At 43.0% G+C, this 22,489-nt stretch overlaps 2 protein-coding genes across 4 annotated transcripts; both read left to right on the forward strand.

Moving 5' to 3' along the window:
- Nucleotides 1-1,008: 1,008 nt before the first annotated feature.
- Nucleotides 1,009-12,389, forward strand: LOC311104515 (coiled-coil domain-containing protein 134-like). 3 transcript variants are annotated; one of them, XM_084146375.1, is made up of 8 exons: nucleotides 1,009-1,387; nucleotides 8,219-8,392; nucleotides 8,871-8,992; nucleotides 9,134-9,255; nucleotides 9,631-9,715; nucleotides 10,031-10,212; nucleotides 10,417-10,488; nucleotides 10,755-12,389. In XM_084146375.1, the coding sequence occupies exons 3-8, from the start codon at nucleotides 8,899-8,901 to the stop codon at nucleotides 10,878-10,880; spliced, it is 681 nt and encodes a 226-aa protein (XP_084002501.1). In that variant the 5' UTR covers nucleotides 1,009-1,387; nucleotides 8,219-8,392; nucleotides 8,871-8,898; the 3' UTR covers nucleotides 10,881-12,389. The 3 variants fall into 3 exon arrangements, with proteins under 3 accessions (XP_084002501.1, XP_084002500.1, XP_084002502.1); XM_084146374.1 differs by lacking the exon at nucleotides 8,219-8,392; XM_084146376.1 differs by lacking the exon at nucleotides 8,219-8,392 and having other exon boundaries at nucleotides 1,009-1,231.
- A 187-nt stretch (nucleotides 12,390-12,576) lies between these two features.
- LOC311103390 (uncharacterized protein) lies at nucleotides 12,577-21,994 on the forward strand. The gene is made up of 2 exons (XM_084144955.1): nucleotides 12,577-12,687; nucleotides 19,366-21,994. Exons 1-2 carry the CDS (start codon nucleotides 12,666-12,668, stop codon nucleotides 21,363-21,365), a joined length of 2,022 nt encoding a protein of 673 aa, XP_084001081.1. The 5' UTR covers nucleotides 12,577-12,665; the 3' UTR covers nucleotides 21,366-21,994.
- Nucleotides 21,995-22,489: the final 495 nt, after the last annotated feature.

Raw genomic sequence — 22,489 nt, forward strand, 5'->3', positions numbered from 1 at the left:
GTGTCTGGTAGGACTCCTGTCATATTATTACTGATTGACTGCGTCAATAAAAAAAACTAGGGGGAGCATCCATTCATTTGCCTTTAGGTTTGAGGTCTTTCAATAATATAAGTTTATCATAAAAAATTGTTTGGAAAATAACAGTTGCTAGACACTACCGGTCAAAAGTTTTAGAACACCTACTCATTCAAGGGTTTTATTTTTACTATTTTCTACATTGTAGAATAAAAGTGAAGACATCAAAACTATGAAATAACACATATGGAATCATGTAGTAACCAAAAATAGTGTTAAACAAATCAAAATATATAGTATATTTGAGATTCTTCAAATAGCCACCCTTTGCCTTGAACACAGCCTTGCACACTCTTAGCATTCTCTCAACCAGCTTCTTTCAATTAACAGGTGTGCCTTCTTAAAAGTTAATTTGCGGAATGTCAATTGAGGTCACCCATTTGGATGGCCATTGCTAGATGGGATACAGAAGTCAAATTGATGTCAAATGTGGTTTTTGTTTATTGCATTTTAGCTAACCCTAACTATTTTCCTAAGATTAACCTAATTCTCCTAACTTGCTACGTTAATTATCTTAACCTGCTGCGTAAGTTCTCCTAACCTGACATGTTGCTGGAGTGCTGCAGGATTTTGTTCCCAACAAAGCACTACGCCTGACCAACTGAGCTAATTGATCAGTAAAGTGATTGCCTAAATTTAACACACCTGGTCTTCCTGGTAGGTTCAATCAAAAACATGAAGTTGCTGCTGCACTTCAGGACCAGGGTTGCCTACCCTTGCTGTATCCCTTCTAGCCAAAACACAGGTATAAAGGCCAGGTTGGCGATTTACTGCCAACTGCAGTTATGGAATGTTTGTTCACGAGTATAATTCATTGGCTGATTCCTCCTGGTGACCTGGATAGAATTACTGTATGTGATCCTTCATAACCCATAGGAAGTCCCACCCAGTTGACTATTTCAAATGGTGAAAGGCCTCAATGGCGCTGCCATGCTAAAACGGGCTTTTGGCATTAGAGTCCTCTATCTCTATGGTTTCACTCTTGACAGGATGCTTTCGTGATAAGCGGGAGGAGGAGGGATTTACCGCGTACCACCGCCTGTGTGCCGCTCTAAAATGTCCGTCTGGAAACCAGCTCCTTCCATGTAATCGCTCATTCGTCCAAGCAGAGCCAGCGGGTGATCGTGGCACTGGCGGAGTGGAGCAAGCGACTGCTGTATGTACATTAATATTTCAAACGCGACATTGTCACCTGAGGATTGTAGCAAATACTCCGCAACGAATGTCTCCATCTTTACGAGGAAACTGATGCTAGCTAGACATAATCGTTGGTTTCGCTATCGTTGTATATCGTGCTGTTTCTTACTACAAGGTGAGTGAACGGCGAGTTTGTGACGATGTCCAAGTCAATTATCCACAGCTGACCAGTAGCGAGCGAAAGGCATGCATTGGAATACAGATGGGTTGAGGTTGCGATTCAATTTCTCGATGACCGGTTTATTCGCAAATAGTCCCGTCAGTTAATGAAATGCTGCTATTTCATGTTCCTTGATTGTTTTTCTGCTGTGCAGTTCACAAACGTTTTCTAAAACCATGTAACAGAGATAATTGTGGCTCGAGCCTATTCCTTGAAAATGGTGTCTGACATACTAATGATGGGAAACATTTGTAATGTAATGAAAGGGTCTTTCAAGTACACTGTATGCAAAACAGCTTCCAAGAGGGGTTAGAAAGGGGTCATTTTGATTGGCAGTATGTTAGCCTTTATCTCAACAATGAAGTTGACATTTTGTATGACATTTCCCTCTAAATATAATTAATTGCCAACAAAATACTTAATCAATACCCAGTACTTCTCTGAAAGCATAACGTTACCAATAACAGCTGTGTGTATCATGCAGAGAGCTCAGATATTGTAATGTATCCCACCCTGAACCTCAAATCTCCCACATTATATGGTACAACATACTGTACTACCTTACTATTCATGTATTAAGAAAATATTATCTTACAACACAGCCTACATACAGAGTTAGATGGCCCATTCTCTAGTAATGGACAGCCAGGGGCGTCATGCACCCATTCTTTTATAAGTATGTGTGGATGGATTATTGAGGGTGGTCTGGAGCCTGCTCAAGAAGTTTGAACATTTAGGATTTTTCAAACACCTGAAACAGCTTTTTCTTGCAATCTAGAGCCATATCATTATGCCTAATTCCATTAAAATATATGTATTTACCTCTTACTGTTAAATTGTAATCTGCATCTTTGCTAGCCCAACTGGCTGCATATTCAACTGCGCTATTATGCCTTTACATCTGCATCCAACTGGACTCTATGCAGCCGGCTATACATAAAACATCCTCCTTTCAGGCTGCAAGGGCGGCGATTTCCTCCATAGTGCGCATATTTTTAAAGCTAGTTGTCTTAATAAAACACAATGTTGTACCACAATGCTAGTGGCTAATGCTACTTCCTGATGTTAACACATGGCGTTCAGCCAGGGGTAAACAGACTGCTGCAACCTGATTGGCTGAACATCGGAGGTAGCGTTCACAACTCTAGCATGGTGTTGGAACATTTTATTAAGACAGTACGCATATTTTTTCACAGCGGCTCTCAATTAAAACTAGTTGAGGAAATTGTCGCCCTTGCAGCCTGAATTGAGGATGCTTTATCTATGAGCCTGTCGCCAGACGACGAGTCGTGGTCTAACGTTTTGAGAATGACACAAGTATTGGTCTTCACAAAGTTTGCTGCTTCAGTGTTTTTAGATATTTTTGTCAGATGTTACTATGGTATACTGAAGTATAATTACAAGCATTCCATAAGTGGCAAAGGCTTTTATTGACAATTACATTACGTTTATGCAGAGAGTCAATATTTGCAGTGATGACCCTTCTTTTTCATGACCTCTGCAATCCGCCCTGGCATGCTGTCAATTAACTTCTGGGCCACATCCTGACTGATGGCAACCCATTCTTGCATAATCAATGCTTGGAGTTTGTCAATGGGATTAAGGTCTGGGGAGTTTCCTGGCCTTGGACCCAAAATGTCAATGTTTGTTCCCTGAGCCACTTAGTTATCACCTTTGCCTTATGGCAAGGTGCTCCATCATGCAGGAAAAGGCATTGTTCGTCACCAAGCTGTTCTTGGACGGTTGGGAGAAGTTGCTCTCGGAGGATGTGTTGGTACCATTCTTTATTCATGGCTGTGTTCTTAGGCAAAATTGTGAGTGAGCCCACTCCCTTGGCTGAGAAGCAACCCCACACATGAATGGTCTCAGGATGCTTTACTGTTGGCATGACACAGGACTGATGGTAGCGCTCACCTTGTCTTCTCTGGACAAGCTTTTTTCCGGATGCCCCAAACAATCGGAAAGGGGATTCATCAGAGAAAATGACTTTACCCCAGTCCTCAGCAGTCCAATCCCTGTACCTTTTGCAGAATATCAGTCTGTCCCTGATGTTTTTCCTGGAGAGAAGTGGCTTCCTCGCTGCCCTTCTTGACACCAAGCCATCCTCCAAAAGTATTCGCCTCACTGTGCGTGCAGATGCACTCACACCTGCCTGCTGCCATTCCTGAGCAAGCTCTGCACTGGTGGTGCCCCGATCCCGCAGCTGAATCAACTTTAGGAGATGGTCCTGGCGCTTGCTGGACTTTCTTGGGTGCCCTGAAGCCTTCTTCACAACAATTGAACCTCTCTCCTTGAAGTTCTTAATGATCTGATAAATGGTTGATTTAGGTGCAATCTTACTAGCAGCAATATCCTTGTCTGTGAAGCCCTTTTTGTGCAAAGCAATGATGACGGTTTCCTTGCAGGTAACCATGGTTAACAGAGGAAGAACAATGATTTCAAGCACCACCCTCCTTTTAAAGCGTCCAGTCTGTTATTCTAACTCAGTCAGCATGACAGAGTGATCTCCAGCCTTGTCCTCGTCAACACTCTCACCTGTGTTAACGAGAGAATTACTGACATGATGTCAGCTGGTCCTTTTGTGGCAGGGCTGAAATGCAGTGGAAATGTTTTTTGGGGTTAAGTTCATTTTCATGGCAAAGAGGGACTTTGCAATTCATCTGATCACTCTTCATAACATTCTGGAGTACATGCAAATTGCCATCATAACTGAGGCAGCAGACTTTGTGAAAATTAATATTTGTGTCATTCTCAAAACTTTTGACCATGACTGTATAGAGGGCTTGGTTGTTTAGCAACAAAACCGACGTGTGCGCAACTATGGGGCAAAACAGACTGGGTTGGCTTAGATTGTTGACAACATGTAAATTATATTTTGTCTCCAAGTGTTTATTGAAAACATACACTGAACAAAAATATAAATGCAACATTCAACAATTTCTATGATTTTACTGAGTTACAGTTCATAAGGAAATCAGTCAATTGAAATACATGTATTGGGCCCTAATCTATGGATTTCACATGACTGGGAATACAGCTATGCATATGTTGGTCACAGATACCTTAAAAAAAAGTAGGGGCGTGGATCAGAAAACCAGTCAGTATCTGGTGTGACCACCATTTACCTCATGCAGCGCGACACCTCCTTCACATGGAGTTGATCAGGCTGTTGATTGTGGCCTGTGGAATGTTGTCCCACTCCTCTTCAATGGCTGTGAGAGGTAGCTGGATATTGGCGGGAACTGGAACACGCTGTCGTACACGCCGATCCAGAGCATCCCAAACATGCTCAATGGGTGACATGTTTGGTGAGTATGCAGGCCATGGGAGAACTGGGACATTTTCAGCTTCCAGGAATTGTATACAGATGCTTGCGACATGGGGCCTTGCATTATCATGCTGTAACAGGTGATGGCGGCGGATGAATGGCACAACAATGGGCCTCAGGATCTCGTCACGGTATCTCTGTTCATTGAAATTGCAATTGATCAAATGCATTTGTGTTCATTTGTCGTAGCTTATGCCTGCCCATACCATAACCCCACCGCCACCATGGGGCCCTCTGTTCACAACATTGACATCAGCAAACCGCTTGCCCACATGACTCCATACACGCTATCTGCCATCTGCCCGGTACAGTTGAAACCAGGATTAATCAGTGAAGGGCACACTTCTCCAGCGTGCCAGTGGCTATCGAAGGTGAGCATTTGCCAACTGAAGTCTTTTACAATGCCGAACTGCAGTCAGGTCAAGACCCTGGTGAGGATGCCGAGCACGCAGATGAGCTTCCCGGAGAATGTTTCTGACAGTGTGCAGAAATTATTCGGTTGTGCAAACCCACAGTTTCATCAGCTGTCTGGGTGGCTGGTCTCAGACGATCCCGCAGGTGAAGAAGCCAGATGGGGAGGTCCTGGGCTGGCGTGGTTACAAGTGGTCTGCGGTTGTGAGGCCGGTTGGACGTACTGCCAAATTATTCTCTAAAATGACGTTGGAGGCCGCTTATGGTATAGAAATGAACATTCAGTTCTCTGGCAACAGCTCTGGTGGACATTCCTGCAGTCAGCATGCCAAGTGCATGGTCCCTCAACATGAGACCTCTGTGGCATTGCTGTGGCAAAACTGCACCTGTGTAATGATCATGCAGTTTAATCAGCTTCTTGATATGCTACACCTGTCAGGTGGATGGATTATCTTGGCAAAGGAGAAATGCTCACTAACAGGGATGTAAACAAATTTGTGCACAAACTTGAGAGAAATAAGCTTTTTGTGTGTGAAACATTTCAGGGATCTTTTATTTCAACTCAAGAAACATGGGACCAACACTTTACATGTTGCGTTTTATATTTTTGTCCAGTATAAATACATTTGCACAATGAGCACTTGTCTCTCAAATACATTGTTTCAGTTGTTGGTTAGCTAGCTAGCGAATTTGAGCCATATTAGCATTGACATGAAATCATTAAAAACGCCTCAACAAGACATGGTATCAAGAACATGATGAAACTAGCTGAAACGAGTCACTTACAATTCCCCACATGGCAGTTTCTTGTCATTGTTGGAAGCTATCTGGCCATCCAAAATCACAGCACCTCACGGACTTCTGCCCCATTTGAAGCGTTCGTATCGTTTTCATGACGTTGTAGCTAACCAATCTATAGCTGGATGCATAGAGTCCAGTTGGACGCAGATGACGAACAACGTAAAAGGAATAATGCGGCCGGTTGGCCTACATCTCTGCTAAAATCTAGGTAAAAGATTTAAAGGAATGTGAGTCTTATTCAGTACATTTAGTAATTGCTTGCTTTTCTAAAGTCTACCAACCTTGCCAGCAGGTATGCCAGCTAAGATAGTTAGACAAGCTACTCTAACGTGATCGCCTGAAATGGCTTGGTAGCTAGTTATGAGGTTGGGAGATTGGGAACCTTTCTAGCTAAAGCCCACTTAATAAAATTGCTAGGTGGCTATTATTACAGAGAAATAACCAAACATTTTCGTTTTATTTATTAATCAAGAAGGAATCAATAGGCTACATAGCTTGATGAAATTAATTTACAAACATACCTCCTGCGAGTCCTGCCCACCACTGGCAGCTAAAATCAAGTCTCTCTCTCTCTACTGACGATAATGTCTGCACTAGAGTATCTTTGCTCCTTGGTGCACCTAGTAAGGAACCACTTACTAGGGAGAATAGGGGGGGTTACTCTTTGCCTGGTCCAGTCAGTGTGCCCCCTCTGTAAAATACCGCTGACATATCTTTTTATAAATAATTATTATAAAACGTGGGCTTAAAAATGAGGTTTAGTAATTAATTTAACATCTGAAAATGTTTAAAACAGGACATCTGAGGGGGCATGTGCCCTTGTGCCCCCTATGGGCATGACGTCTCTGGACACAGCTGATGGGGGGGGCTTACAGTAAATGGGTGCATTTTGGAGTGTAATTTCTCAACTTCTGTGCTTTGCATGATGCCCGTGAGATATGATTGATCTGTCTTCTAGTCGCTTGCCCCCTCTGCTCCACCTTAATATCCCAGCACTTTGTCTAGTCCGATGGAAACATCAATGCTGGATGCCCATTGTCGATGGTGTTGACACTAATAAAAATCGATGGCCTTCTTGGTTATGCTTGTAACGAAACAAGCATATGGGGCTCCCTACTAGTAAGCCTGTTCCCTGGTTGTCCGTCTTAGAAATATTGGACTTATTGACTTGCATGTTTAGTACAAAAAGCTGGAAAGCAGCCCAAAGATATTCTCAGAATGCACAAATTGCTCCTAATCGAACACTGTCTGTATTCTGCTGCTCCAACTGTGTCATCAGCACCCATTTTTTCTGACAGAGCAGATATTGCTCAGAGTATGTCATTGGTGATTCGGGCAAATGCCCAGTCATAGCCTATGTCAAATCACACAGCTTGCATAACCCAATCTCTGACTCTTCAGGCAGTATTCTAATTAAATAGGAGGTTCTGTAAGTGTCAGAGAGTAGGGGAATGACACTGAAGAGTTCAGAATAGAGATACTACATTTTGAGAAACAGCCGAAAAGATGTTGATCAGGTGTCGGTCCTCATTGTCTTTCACTCACAACCCTGACTCTTTCTCTCACTATCAGTAGGCCTGACTTTGTTGCGTCTTGAAAAAGAGGAATGAAATATTCAGCAGAAAAGCAGTTGGCTGCCCCAGGCTCTCTCTCATCCCACAGTACCCTTTCCTCATCTTCCTTCTGCCTCTCATAATCCCCCCTCTGCCACTTTCTTTTTCTCTCTCTCCGATAATATCATTGATGGAGACATTGCTGAATTATACATTTGGTGTTCTATCAATGCTGTCTTCTCCTCCCTCTACACTTTTGCTTTCTGCTAATGTTGTCTTAAAAACCAGTGCTCATCAAATATGCATCAGTCCAAGACCTATTTTTAGCGTTTGTATTTATCATGACTTTCATACCTCCCTTTCAAATATATTAACATGCTCCAAGGGAGAGGAGGCTGGAACTGAGAGAATGTTGAGGCAGCCCACAGCTTAGAGGGAGTGTATATGAGAGAAAAAAAGAGGATGCAAGATGGGTGTCTGGTAAGAAGTCAGTGAAAGTTATTTAGGGATTAGATAAGTGACAGATGTCAAGTGGCGTTTAGGAGTTGTTTTAAATGGGACAGAATGAACTTTAGTCTACACGAATATTGAACAATCAAGTCTACATGAATATTGCTAAAAAGCAACACATTGGAAGTTTTGGAATGGCCTAGTCAAAGTCCAGACCTAATCCCAATTGAGATGTTGTGGCAGGACTTGAAACGAGCAGATCATGCTTGAAAACCCACACGTCACTGAGTTAAAGCAGTTCTGCATGGAAAAGTGGGCCAAAATTCCTCCACAGCGACGTGAGAGACTGATCAACAACTACAGGAAGCATTTGGTTGGAGTCATTGCAGCTAAAGGTGGCACAACCAGTTATTGAGTGTAAGGGGGCAATTTTACTTTTTCACACAGGGGAATTTGGTGTTGCATAACTTTGTTTATGAAATAAATATGTAATTGTTGTGTTATTTGTTCACTTATGTTCCCTTTATCTAATATTAGGTTTTGGTTGAAGAACTGATAACATTCAGTATCACAAATATGCAAAAGTAGAGAAAATTAGAAAGGGGGCAAATACTTTTTCATAGCATATATATATATATATATATATATATATATATATATATATATATATATATATATATATATATATATATAGGACAGGACCAAACTGGATTTGAAAAGTAAAAATATGATCATAAATGTATAGGTAGCCCCCAAAACACATAGCAAAATACAAGAATATGCTCTCATGTCAACCAGACTGAGACCTACTGTCAATATTAGTTTTACAAGTTCAGTAAAAACTGTATTTCAGAATACCGTTAAACTGTATTTTCTCTTGTTCTGTGTACATTAGAGTGCCTCACCATCGCCACCTCTTGACCATGCTGAGTGTGTGTACAGTCCTGGTGGTGGCTGCTGCAGCCCTCTCCTCTGCAGACTCCGACACGCACAGACACGACTCCAACTTGGAGATCTGTATCCTGCTCTGTGTGTGTGTCTGCATCTGTTTCCTTTTTCAGAATATTAAAAGAGTAGTCCATTGGGAGGACCCTTGATTAGTGTGTATGTATTGAAATGTCTGTCAGCATTTCTTCCTGAACCCCCCCCTCCTCTCAGACAAGCGTCTGTTTGAGACCAAGAGGAAAGACCAACTAAACGCTCTGAAGAACCTGGTAGAGCTCAATGACATCAACCAGCAGTATAAGATCATAGACATCATGCTGAAGGGACTGTTTAAGGTACAATGGCTCCACTCCTGTTTAACTTCCCTTCATGCTGACCATTAGCTAGAAACAGAACGTTGTGGCCTTAGCGGGAAGTAATAGCAGTGTTAGTTTCTAATCATGTTTAGATTATTATGATCTCATGAGTAGGCAAATAAGGTGACTTGCTAAGCAGTATCTAAGTATCCGGTCACTAATAAGACTAGAGTAACCCGGATTTAGCTTACGAGTCATCCTATTATGCTTGAGGCATGTATAATACATATACTGTATTCTTCCCACATATACGGTTTGATTCCCAGAGGACGTATCTGCTCTCTGCCCAAGGATAACTATGGTAGTCAACCCACAGTGGGCAATCTACATTGTCTGTGTGTGTGTTCTGTGAAGGTGTTGGAGGACTCGAGGGACATCCTTATTGCAGCCAACATGCAGGCTGATGATCCCTTCCCCATGGATGACAAACTCAAAGAAGGTCAGATTATGGACCATTTATATCTTTACTACACTTTGGTCTCTCTCCTCCCTCTCTTTCTCACTCAATGCTAATCTGGTTTCTCTGTCACCATCTTGTTTTTTTCTCCTCTTCTGCCTGCCTCTCCTCTCCCTCCCCTTTTCCCTCTCCGCCTCTTACGTTTTCTGTCATTACTCACTGTCCCTCTAAACTGCCCCCTCCCTTTTTCGTTCTCTCTTGCTCTCTTTTAGTATGTCAGTCTGCAGTGATTTAGGTTCTAGTTTATTCCCTAAGTATGAAATGTAGATTACTCTCTCACTCTCTCTCCATCCATAGCCTACTCCCATGTGGTGGAGAACACAGCGTTCTTTGGGGACGTGGCGTTGCGTTTCCCACGTATTGTCCACCACTACTACGACCGTAACCCTGACTGGGGTGGCCTTCTGCGATGGGGGCTACGCTTCTGCAACCTTACTGGGGTGTTCACCGGGGGAGCACACCAGCATGTTCTTTCACTGGTGAGACGGGTAGAACTGGGAGGAAATTCTGGGGCATAGAGGAAATGTTTATGCTTTATTTATAGCCAACAGGTGTAATGTATTATAACCTCCTTATTACTAAATGTTTTATAAGCATACCATTATAAAAACTCATGTTTTTCTATGTGCCATTTTTTTCTATGGATTCAAAATGGCTGATAACTCTCCCTCCTTGTCTCTCAGATGTCGCAGGAGTTGGGAATAATAGAGAAATCCCCAGACTTCACCAACCCATATCGCACTGAGAGAGACGACGTGAGTAACATACACAGTGGCTCTCAGCCTCTGTAACCACATTGTAGACTTTCGCAGTGAAGCCTACCAGACAGACTTGGAAGACGTGTTCTTTTAAGACTTGTTTAAGAAACAAGCTTGACTATGTTTGTGTCAGTAAAACTCATACTGACTGCACCTTGTTGCTTTCCCATCATCTGCTGTTTGATTCTCCACACTCCATACACCTATTATTCAAAAACGCCCTTCTCAAACACGTTCATACGCTCTGCTTTTCTCTGGCGCAGGTTCTTCACACTGCAGAGGCTTTTCAGAAGATCCTGAGGGAGGAGGAGAAGAGGAGGAGGAAAGAGGACAAGAGGAAAGAGATTAGGAAGGGGCCCCGCATCTCCCGCTCCCGTGCTGAGCTATAGTACTCTACCTCAACTCTTGGAGAGAAATGAAGAGGAGAGGAGACGGAACATGTAGGGGGATGTCCTGAGTCCTAGATTCAGTGATGAAGAGGTTTGGTCTTGGAACCGGTGAGTTCTGTCAAAGGGATAGAGGAAAGAGGGAACTAGAACTGTTTATATGTGGCACAGGAACAAATTGGAGAGAAGGAAAGGAGGATGAGCTGTATCTGTGGAATCAGACTTACTGTATACATAACTGTGCCCAACCTGCAGTTATGAAACAAAGAAAATACAGCTAGCACCATGTTGAAGATTTAATAAGGAAAGCTCATTTTCATAACTTGATTACATAACTGTACTTTGGAAGAAACAGCAAATACCCAATATGTTATCTTTTTGTGAATAGATTTAATACAATTCACTACCATGCAAAAACCATGCAATTGTTTTGATGATGGTACTATATGGTCTTAGGCAAATTCAAATGTGTCCTCACCATACTACAGCATTTGTAGATATGAGTTGTTTACATTCCCATTCAACAAGCTTTAATATATAAAGCTTGAATATGTTGAATTTTGTTTTGTGTTAGTTCAAGTTTTCCTGTCGCCTTCTCCGGAGTTAGCAGATTTATATGATGAGATTTTATGAGGTGGTTGTTGAATGGTCCATTATGTCTGCCACTTGCTTTCCTAGAGCCTAATGCTTTCTTAGCTTTGTCTGTGTGTGACTGTCTGCACGAGTGTTAAATGGTTTGGTCACTTTTGTTATGATTTTAAATCAAATTATTTTACATATTATTTTGTCTACAATTAGGGGGGGATAATGTCTTAGAGCTGTGTCTTTTGGCAACCACTCATCAGCTTCAACTTCTATATCATGTCACATTTGTTTCTGTCCATCTGATGGCCAAAATTAAATGTCAGAATGGCCATGTTAGAACAGCAGTCACCAAGAACAATGCCTTTAAAAAAACATATATATATATTTTGGCATATCTAGGGAAGATCTCAATTCCATACTCGTCCTGTCTCCTCAAAATCCATTAAACATTTACATTTACATTTACGTCATTTAGCAGACGCTCTTATCCAACCAGAAATCCCTCTTCTCTGACCTTCTCCTCCAATGGGTTTTGAGAAAGGGAGGATGCGAGGAGTATGCAATTGAGATCTTCCCCTAGTGTTTTAGGAAATTAGCTCATTTTAATGCAAATAAGTTATATTCAAAATACAAAGGTGATGACTGATTATGATTTGCTAGAGTTTTGTAAATGCAAATGTTATTTATGTATGTTCAGAGTGGTGGAGGCGGGTGGGAGGAGCGGGCTCATTTTAATGGCTGGAATGGCGTTAATGGAACGGAGTTTACATATGTTTGATTCCATTCCAGCCATTACAATGAGTCTGTCCTCCTATAGCTCCTCCCACAGCCTCCTCTGGTTCAGATAAAGCATTTCATTGCTGAGAATTTACTATCTTAAGTAGATTTGTCATACTTTTAAGTTTAATAAAATTAAATTACTATGAATCATACTTGTAATTTTGAATCATTACAAATAAATCACTCAGTCCACTGAAGATTATTATGATAAAAGTCAATGTAATGAAATCAGAATGCGGAACATCTGCCACCAGACGGCGCCAAAGGTGTGTAATCGACAGTCATGAAGTCATGTTTTCCCCCACTGTTTTTGGTTGAACTCATTGGACTGTTGCCGAACAGAAACAGTTCTGTCCGCCATAAACACTTCACCAACGCAACACAAGCCCGAATGTAGACGTGAAGCTTAATCAGACAGAGATCATGTCAAATTTCGTGGAATCGGGTAGGCCAATGTTTTTTTTCTTCATATTTATTGACAGTTTGGAACATAGTTAGCATTTGGCTAAATGAAAACTCATGCAAATCTAGCTAGCTAACGTTAGCTAGCAGCAAGCTTACTGTCAACAACAGAGCAAGCTAGCTAGCTATAATCTTTCTTATTTATACTTTATTCAAAGAATAGGATAGAATTAGCCAACGTGCTGTTTGAAGTTTGTTCTTTTGGCAATGTTTAGCTAATGATTGCTATCTAGACAACGTTAGTAAACAATGCTGTTTTTGACAAGGGAAAACAAAGCTGAACAATCTGCTGTAAATTAGCTGAACGTTCCTGACTGTTCTTCACCAGCCTGTCAAAGAACTGTGAGGTCAGGCCTACACCAAGTTATGTAATGCACAGTGGATAAATTAGGCTAATTGCTTAACTGTATAAATAGTAGGCCTAGTCTCTCAGAACAAGTGTAGTTTGCAGACTGTTCAGCTGAAAACTGAACATATGAACCTAGCCTAAGTAATGTCAGAATCAGCTGCTTGTCTGTCAACCAATGATTCATATAAACAATAGATGACTGACGGGCGCTGTTTTGAAGCCATCTTGGCACTTCACCAATGTATTTTGGATGCTACAGAAATGCATTTAATAATGTCTACATTTGTTTTTGCCACGTTTATTCTATTACAGACACCTTAATGCATACTTTTAAATTATATTATGTGAGCTAAATATAAAAATCATAAAATATATTAAAACATTTTCCTTAAAGTCCAGGTAGCAGATAATGGACCCTGTCATATATTTATGTAGTTGGTGCTGTATATTTAAGCAATAAGGCCCGAGGGGATGTTGTATATGGCCAATATACCACGGCTGTGGGCTGTTCTTATGCACGATGCAACGTGGAGTGCCTGGATACAGCCCTTAGCTGTGTTATGTTGGCCATATACTACAAACCCCAGAGGTTCCTTATTGCTATTATAAACTGGTTACCAACATAATTAGAACAGTAAACAAGTAATTTTGTGTCATACCCGTGATGTACGGTCTGATATACCACGGCTTTCAGCCAATCAGCATTCATACACGGGACTACTTCACGTTTTAGTATGGAAAACGGCTGTGAGGATTTTTCTACAATTCACAACATATTTACATAATTAGATTTTTTATTCAATTAAGATTATAATTATGTCAATTACATGTGGAAAAACGTATTTCAGTGAACATTATCAAGCCAGCAGCAGATTAAACAGAAAGTGAATTCTCTCCTCCCTCTCTCCCCGGTTTTAGCTTGCGGATATCACTCTCTAGCTGGCTAGCTTTAGGATATTTACTAGCCCATACCAGTGACAAACTTTGCTATGTTATCGACATATGGCAGTACACAAATAAAATCTTATTTTACCAGCAAGAAAGAAACAGCCACAAATGAATTCATGAACGGAGGAAGAGGATAGCTAGCTATAGCAAGCTAATGTTAGCTGATGCCTCTTTAACAAGAAGTAACTGTGACAACATTGAAGTGTGGTGTACCGCAGGGCTGCTGGCTAGGGCCATTATTGTTTTCTGTTTTTACTAATGACCTTCCACTGACCTTGAATAAAGCCTGTGTGGCTATGTATGCTGACAACTCAATAGTATACACGTCGGCTGCAACAGTAAAATAAATAACTGACACCCTTATCATAGAACTCCAGGCAGTATTAGAATGGGTAACTAGCAATAGGCGAGTGCTAAATATAAACATAAAAACGCGAAAAGCATAATTTTTGGGACAAATCACTCGCTCAACACTAAACCTCATTTAGATCCATTATTGAATAATGTGTCGATTGAGCAAGTTGAGGAGACTAAACTGCTGGGTGTAACCCTAGATGGATAGTAAGCTGTCACGGTCAAAACATAAAGACCACAGGAGGTTGGTAGCACCTTAATTGGGGAGGATGGGCTCTTGGTAATTGCTGGAGCAGAATCAGTGGAATGGTATCAAACACATGGTTTGATGCCATTCCATTCGCGCCTTCCCACCCATTATTATGAGCCGTCCTCCCCTCAGCAGCCTCCACTAATATAGACTCAATGGTGGCTAAAATGGGAAGAGGTCTGTCCATGATAGGGCGTTGCTCTGCCTTCTTGACATTTCAGTCGACCAGACAAGTCCTACAGGCCCTAATTTTGTCACACCTGGACTACTGCCCAGCTTTATGGTCATGTGCGGCAAAGAGGGACATAGGCCAATTGTAGTTGGTCCAAAACAAAGCAGCACGTATTGCACTTAGATGTACACAGAGGGCAAGTGTCAGGAACATGCATGCCAATCTCTCCTGGCTCAAAGTTGAGGAGAGATTGACTGCATCACTATTGGTCTTTGTGCCAGGTATTGATGGTACCGAACTGTCTGTTCAAACAGTTGGCACACAGTTCGGTCACTCGTCGGTACAACACAAGACATGCAACCAGAGGTCTCTTCACAGTCCCCAGGTCCAGAACAGAGGCTGGGAAACGCGCAGTATTAAATAGAGCCATGACTACATGGCTAGCAATAAAACCAGATTCAAAAACCAGATAAAAGAAGACCTTACTGCACACAGGGGACTGTGAAGAGAGACAGTCATTTGAAATATATTGTATTGTAATTTGCACTGTATTATGTATTAGACCTAGATATTGTGTGTATTTACTGATACAATGCATTCGGAAAGTATTCAGACCCCTTCACAGCCTTATTCTAAAAATGATTACATAGTGTTTTTCCCTCATCAATCTACACACAATACCCTATAATGACAAAGCAAAAACAGGTTTTTAGAAATGTTTGCAAATGAAATATTACATTTACATAAGTATTCAAACCCTTTACTCAGTACTTTGTTGAAGCACCTTTTGGCACCGATTACAGCCTCCAGTCTTCTTGGGTATGATGCTACAAGCTTGGCACACCTGTATTTGGGGAGTTTCTCCCATTCTTCTCTGCAGATCCTCTCAAGCTCTGTCAGGTTGAATGGGGAGCGTCGCTGCATAGCTATTTTCAGGTCTCTCCAGAGATGTTAGATCGGGTTCAAGTCCGGGCTCTGGCTGGGCCACTCAAGGACATTGAGACTTGTCCTGAAGCCACTCCTGCGTTGTCTTGGCTGTGTGCTTAGGGTCCTTGTCTTGTTGGAAGGTGAACCTTCGCCCCAGTCTGAAGTCCTGAGCCCTCTGGAGCAGGTTTTCATCAAGGATCTCTCTGTACTTTTCTCCATTCATCTTTCCCTCGATCCTGACTAGTCTCCCAGTCCCTGCCACTGAAAGACATCCCCACAGCATGATGCTGCCACCACCATGCTTCACCGTAGGGATGGTATTGGCCAGGTGATGAGCGGTGCATGGTTTCCTCCAGATCTAATGCTTGGCATTCAGGCCAAAGAGTTCATCAGACCAGATAATCTTGTTTATCATGGTCTGAGAGTTCTTTAAGTGCCTTTTGGCAATCTCCAAGCGGGCTGTCATGTGCCTTTTACTGCGGAGTGGCATCCGTCTGGCCACTCTACCATAAAGGCCTGATTGGTGGAGTGCTGCAGAGATGGTTGTCCTTCTGGAAGGTTCTCCCATCTCCACAGAGGAACTCTGGAGCTCTGTCAGAGTGACCATCGGGTTCTTGGTCACCTCCCTGACCAAGGCCCTTCTCCCCCGATTGCTCCGTTTGGCCGGGCGGCCAACTCTAGGAAGAGTCTTGGTGGTTCCAAACTTCTTCCATTTAAGAATGATGGAGGCCACTGTGTTCTTAGGGTCCTTCAATGCTGCAGAAATGTTTTGGTACCCTTCTCCAGATCTGTGCCTCAACACAATCCGGTCTCGGAGCTCTACTGACAATTCCTTCGACCTCATGGCTTGGTTTTTGCTCTGACATGCACAGTCAACTGTGGGATTGGTGGAGTCCAATCAAGGATGATCAATGGAACCTGAGCTCAATTTCGAGTCTCATAGCAAAGGGTCTGAATACTTATGTAAAATAAGGTATTTCAGTCTTTTGTTTTTAATACATTTGCTAACGTTTCTAAAAAACCTGTTTTCGCTTTGTCATTACGGGGTATTGTGTGTAAAATAATTTTATCAATTTTAGAATAAGGCTGTAACGTAACAAAATGTGGAAAAGTGAAGGGGTCTGAATACTTTCCGAATGCACTGTATGTAGGCTATGTGTGACGTTTTAAATGTATGTAGTTCAGTCCTTGACTAATAATGTTCTATATGTCATGTTTAATTTGGACCCCAGGAACAGTAGCTGCTGCTTTGAAAGCGGCTAATGGGGATCCTAATAAATACCAAAATACCATATCCTTAGATCTAAAAAATAAACTTTCCCATTGAGTAAAATTCACAATACACTCCTCCAAAGAAAGCCTGGCTACTTTTTCCGAATTGCCTCCAGATCCATGATCGAATACATGGCCGAAGTGTTGTGTTTCGGCTTAGCCCGCCATCCACACACACAGACACACACACAGTTTCGGCCCCAGCCTCAGGGCTCTATACAGAAACAAACAAATATTTTCCCATAGTACAAGCCTATCTATATAGTATGACAGCAGTTAGCAGACATGTTAATTTGGTTACTTTAGCATTAATCACTGTTATTTAGTTGGAAGACGTGAGCTAAATGCAGTAGCTCTATAGCTAGCTAACGTTAGGGCTCTAAGTTTCTATTATATGCGTTTCTGGCATTGAGAAATAGCTGCTACATGCCTTTAAAGTCTAATTTTTTTGAAAGTTCTAATGTTACTGTCCCCACTAGAACAACAAAAAATACTTAAATACATGTAATTTTGTCCTTGAAACATTTAATTGAAATACTGTAGAAGTCCATTCATTCCTATGGAGGACTGCTTTTCTGGGGAGTGCCTATATGGCTGACCGCTGGCTTCAAAGCCTCAAAGTGGCCAAAAAATAGCATCAGCAATCCAGGGTTTATATACATAATTGATGTCAACACATTGTGTTTTTATATGATGCATGTACAGTGGGGGAAAAAAATATTTAGTCAGCCACCAATTGTGCAAGTTTTCCCACTTAAAAAGATGAGAGAGGCCTGTAATTTTCATCATAGGTACACGTCAACTATGACAGACAAATTGAGAAAAAATAATCCAGAAAATCACATTGTAGGATTTTTAATGAATTTATTTGCAAATTATGGTGGAAAATAAGTATTTGGTCACCTACAAACAAGCAAGATTTCTGGCTCTCACAGACCTGTAACTTCTTCTTTAAGAGGCTCCTCTGTCCTCCACTCGTTACCTGTATTAATGGCACCTGTTTGAACTTATCAGTATAAAAGACACCTGTCCACAACCTCAAACAGTCACACTCCAAACTCCACTATGGCCAAGACCAAAGAGCTGTCAAAGGACACCAGAAACAAAATTGTAGACCTGCACCAGGCTGGGAAGACTGAATCTGCAATAGGTAAGCAGCTTGGTTTGAAGAAATCAACTGTGGGAGCAATTATTAGGAAATGGAAGACATACAAGACCACTGATAATCTCCCTCGATCTGGGGCTCCACGCAAGATCTCACCCCGTGGGGTCAAAATGATCACAAGAACGGTGAGTAAAAATCCCAGAACCACACGGGGGGACCTAGTGAATGACCTGCAGAGAGCTGGGACCAAAGTAACAAAGCCTACCATCAGTAACACACTACACCGCCAGGGACTCAAATCCTGCAGTGCCAGACGTGTCCCCCTGCTTAAGCCAGTACATGTCCAGGCCCGTCTGAAGTTTGCTAGAGTGCATTTGGATGATCCAGAAGAGGATTGGGAGAATGTCATATGGTCAGATGAAACCAAAATCTAACTTTTCGGTAAAAACTCAACTCGTCGTGTTTGGAGGACAAAGAATGCTGAGTTGCATCCAAAGAACACCATACCTACTGTGAAGCATGGGGGTGGAAACATCATGCTTTGGGGCTGTTTTTCTGCAAAGGGACCAGGACGACTGATCCGTGTAAAGGAAAGAATGAATGGGGCCATGTATCGTGAGATTTTGAGTGAAAACCTCCTTCCATCAGCAAGGGCATTGAAGATGAAACGTGGCTGGGTCTTTCAGCATGACAATGATCCCAAACACACCGCCCGGGCAACGAAGGAGTGGCTTCGTAAGAAGCATTTCAAGGTCCTGGAGTGGCCTAGCCAGTCTCCAGATCTCAACCCCATAGAAAATCTTTGGAGGGAGTTGAAAGTCTGTGTTGCCCAGCGACAGCCCCAAAACATCACTGCTCTAGAGGAGATCTGCATGGAGGAATGGGCCAAAATACCAGCAAGTGTGTGAGAACCTTGTGAAGACTTACAGAAAATGTTTGACCTGTGTCATTGCCAACAAAGGGTATATAACAAAGTATTGAGAAACTTTTGTTATTGACCAAATACTTATTTTCCACCATAATTTGCAAATAAATTCATTAAAAATCCTACAATGTGATTTTCTGGATTTTTTTTTCTCATTTTGTCTGTTATAGTTGACGTGTACCTATGATGAAAATTACAGGCCTCTCTCATCTTTTTAAGTGGGAGAACTTGCACAATTGGTGGCTGACTAAATACTTTTTTTCCTCACTGTATTTTCTATCTGCAGCTAATAATACTGTATAGCACTTGAAGCTGTTTTGTGTCATTAGTAATTAAACTGTATTTTCATGTCCATCCAGGAAGGAGAAGAGGGGAGGGAAAAGACCCAGATGACTTTTCGGAGAGCAAGGAGGAGGATGTGTCCTTAGCCACAGAGCTCCGTCTTGTCCTGATCGGAAAGACAGGATCAGGGAAGAGTGCCTCTGGGAACACCATCCTGGGCCGCAGGCACTTCCTGTCAGAGCTCAGCGCCAGCTCAGTTACCCAAGTCTGTAAACAAGGCAGCGCAGACCTGACTGAGGAGGAGGAGGAAGGACAAGGAGTAAGGAGGAAGAGGACAAGAGTGGTGGTGGTAGACATGCCTGGTTTTGGAGACACACGCTTTGATGCTGAGCAGACTCATGCTGAAATAGCCAAGTGTGTGGCACTGTCCGCCCCAGGCCCCCATGCATTCCTCCTGGTGATCCCACTGGGCCGCTACACTGACGATGAGGACCGAGCCGTGAGGGAGATGGTCCATATATTTGGGGAGGGGGCGGTCCATGACCACACACTAGTCCTGTTCACTCGTGGTGATGACCTAGAAGGGAGGGGAATGGAGGGGTACCTCGGAGCCAGCGCCCCAGTGGAGCTGAAGGCCCTGATAGAGAGGTGTGGGGGCAGGTACCACGTCCTCAACAACAGAGACCCCAGTGACCTGCACCAGGTTGTAGGGCTGCTGGAGAAGGTGGAGAGGATTGTGGAAGAGAACAATGGAGGCTTCTACACCAACACCATGTTCAGAGAGGCTGAGTCAGCCATCAGGGAGGAGCAGGAGAGGATGATGAGAGAGAGAGGCCAGGGGGAGGGAGAGGAAGGGGAGGGCAGTGAGAGGAAGGGGAGGGAGACCAAGATAGCCAAAAGACGGAAGTGCGATCTAGAGCAGATTGGGGGTACGAGAAGTGGGAGTGGGTGGGATGAGAGGAGGGGGGCAGATGTGGGAGGTTCAGGATTAAGAAAGAGAGACCTGGAGAGAGGAGGAGCAAATGAGGAGGGTTGGAAGATGGAGAGGTGGACAGAGGAGAGGAAAGGAAGTGCCGTTAGCCTCCTGACGGATAGAGGGGACAGGTGGAGGGAGCTGTTCAGGACCAGGCGGAGGGGCAGCGACAGGGCCTTGAGCAGGAGGCAGTCTTTCTGCTCTGCCCTGGGGCAGTTCAGGAGGGAGGCCGCCCTCTCTGAGAAGGTCCTAGAGAAAGTGAAGATCCTGGTGGCTGCTGGAGCCACTGGCATGGTCGTGGGGGCGGTGTTCGGGGCGGCTGCCCCTCTAGCTGCAGCGGCGGGAGCTGCAGCCATGGGGAACACAGTGGGCTTTGCTGCAGGGCAGCTGGCTGGGATGTCAGTGGCAGGCGGCACAGGGATGGGAAAAGCTGTGGGCGCCATAGTGGCAGCAGCTGCAGGGAAAACAGCCATGGCTCTCGGGGCAGCGACCGGAGGAGTGCTGGGGGGATCTGTTGGGGTCTTAGCTGGGGCAGAAGCTGCCAGTCCTGGGGCGGCTGCTCTGGATGCTCTGGGGCAGGTGAGCCTGATCGGGACTGCAGCAGTGGGAGTTGCAGCAGGGGTGGGGGGTGCCATGGGGGCAGGAGCTGCCTTTGGGGCTGCTCTGGAAGGTGCAGCAGTCAGCACAACTGCCCTGACAGGGGTGGGCACCACAGCAGGGGCAGTAGGTGTGGCTAATGCTACTGCTATTGGCTCAGTAGCAGCTGGGCAGCAAGCAGTGGCCACTGGGGGCAGTGTTGCAGCTGGAGCTGTTCATTGTGCAGCAGCCGCTGTGGCAGATGGGGTAGCTGTGAGTGGGCCGCTGGTTCAGGCCAGTGGGGTGTGTGGATCTGCAGGCCAGGTTGTTTCTGATGCCTGGGGTTCCATGGGAGCGACAGCGTGCATCATGACAGCGGTGGCAGAGATAGGCAAGGCTGCAGTGGGAATCGCCCTGGCAGGAGGGCTGGTGGTGAAGGTGGTGAAGGAGAGGGTCAGGAACAGCACCAGCTCAGCAGACGCCAACTACACAGAGAAGAAGTCCTATGAGATCTACTGGAACAAATAAAGGACAGTTAGGCCTGCAACACCACCAGACCATAGAAGAAAAAAACATCGACTCTCAGGACCTTTCAAAATGTGGATTCTGGTTCAATCATTAAGCACCTTATCACAATTATCAATAAAAGCACATGTAGTGAGTCTTTGTTCCTTTTACTGGCAGTGGATGGTTGATTTCCTCTTCACTGTTACTTCACTGCAGAAGAGCTATAGTTTATTATCTTCCCACAATATTACTGAACTATCGTTTTAGCTGTGTTCATGCACTTACCATGGTTATTTTAGCTTTTTGGTATGCACTTACTCAATTTGTATGATTACTTGTGATCCTATAGTTATTTCTAATTCATTATAGAATATGGTTTTCCACTGTATTCAATCAAATTAGTAGTTTACTGTTTCAATGAAAGACAGTTATCTAGTTCTGCATGCAGATTTTCATAAATCCACAGATATAATCTAGAACTTTTTAGTCGGGTCCAGTATTACAAAACATTTTTTTTTAGATCTTATTCACAACTGAAATGATGTACTGTATAACACACATTTCACATTATTATGTATTCAGTTGCAGTATTGTGTCTTGAAGGGGAAATAATTTAAATGCATAAAATGAAATCTGATTTTAAAAATGTCTTTCCTTGTCATTTTTTGTTTTATATAGATCTACATTCATATTGAGTATAGAGAATAAATAAGAAACCACTGGGATTAATGCAAGGATGTGGATTTTAAGAAATAGTATGTCACCCTCAGCTCAGTTGACACATCAGGAAATTAGACTTTAGGCACACACAGAAGTGACTGTGTTTAGTAACAGTATTGAATAACAACTTACTATTTAATTTATTTTGATATCACACTCCAGTCGCTGACATACTAACAGTCATGTAACAAGTAACTTTTTTTAATGAAACAATGCAGTATTTCTTGACTTTGTTGAAAATCTGTATGAAATTTTACTTGTGTATACAAAATGTAACTAATGCATTTATACTGGAGGTCAGTTTCATACCGTCTTACAACTGGATCTCGTTAAATATTTATTACGGTGAATGTCTTTGGATGGGCTCTTTTCTTAAATAAAAATATTGGGAGGAGTCAACGCAAATTTCAAGAAAGCTTCTGATC

This window comes from Coregonus lavaretus, assembly GCF_964263955.1.
Source record: "Coregonus lavaretus genome assembly, chromosome: 28".
In the NCBI taxonomy this organism is placed as follows: domain Eukaryota; kingdom Metazoa; phylum Chordata; class Actinopteri; order Salmoniformes; family Salmonidae; genus Coregonus; species Coregonus lavaretus.

What these genes read in the sequence shown, in the direction of transcription:
- LOC311103390 (XM_084144955.1), top strand. Translation starts at nt 12,666, where the DNA reads ATGTCAAATTTCGTGGAATCGG. An exon ending in GTCAAATTTCGTGGAATCGG is followed by an intron (nt 12,688 to 19,365) that starts GTAGGCCAATGT and finishes ATGTCCATCCAG; the next exon opens with GAAGGAGAAGAGGGGAGGGA.
- LOC311104515 (XM_084146375.1), top strand. Translation starts at nt 8,899, where the DNA reads ATGCTGAGTGTGTGTACAGTCCTGGTGGTGGCTGCTGCAGCCCTCTCC. An exon ending in GGATGACAAACTCAAAGAAG is followed by an intron (nt 9,716 to 10,030) that starts GTCAGATTATGG and finishes CTCCATCCATAG; the next exon opens with CCTACTCCCATGTGGTGGAG. An exon ending in ACCAGCATGTTCTTTCACTG is followed by an intron (nt 10,213 to 10,416) that starts GTGAGACGGGTA and finishes CTTGTCTCTCAG; the next exon opens with ATGTCGCAGGAGTTGGGAAT.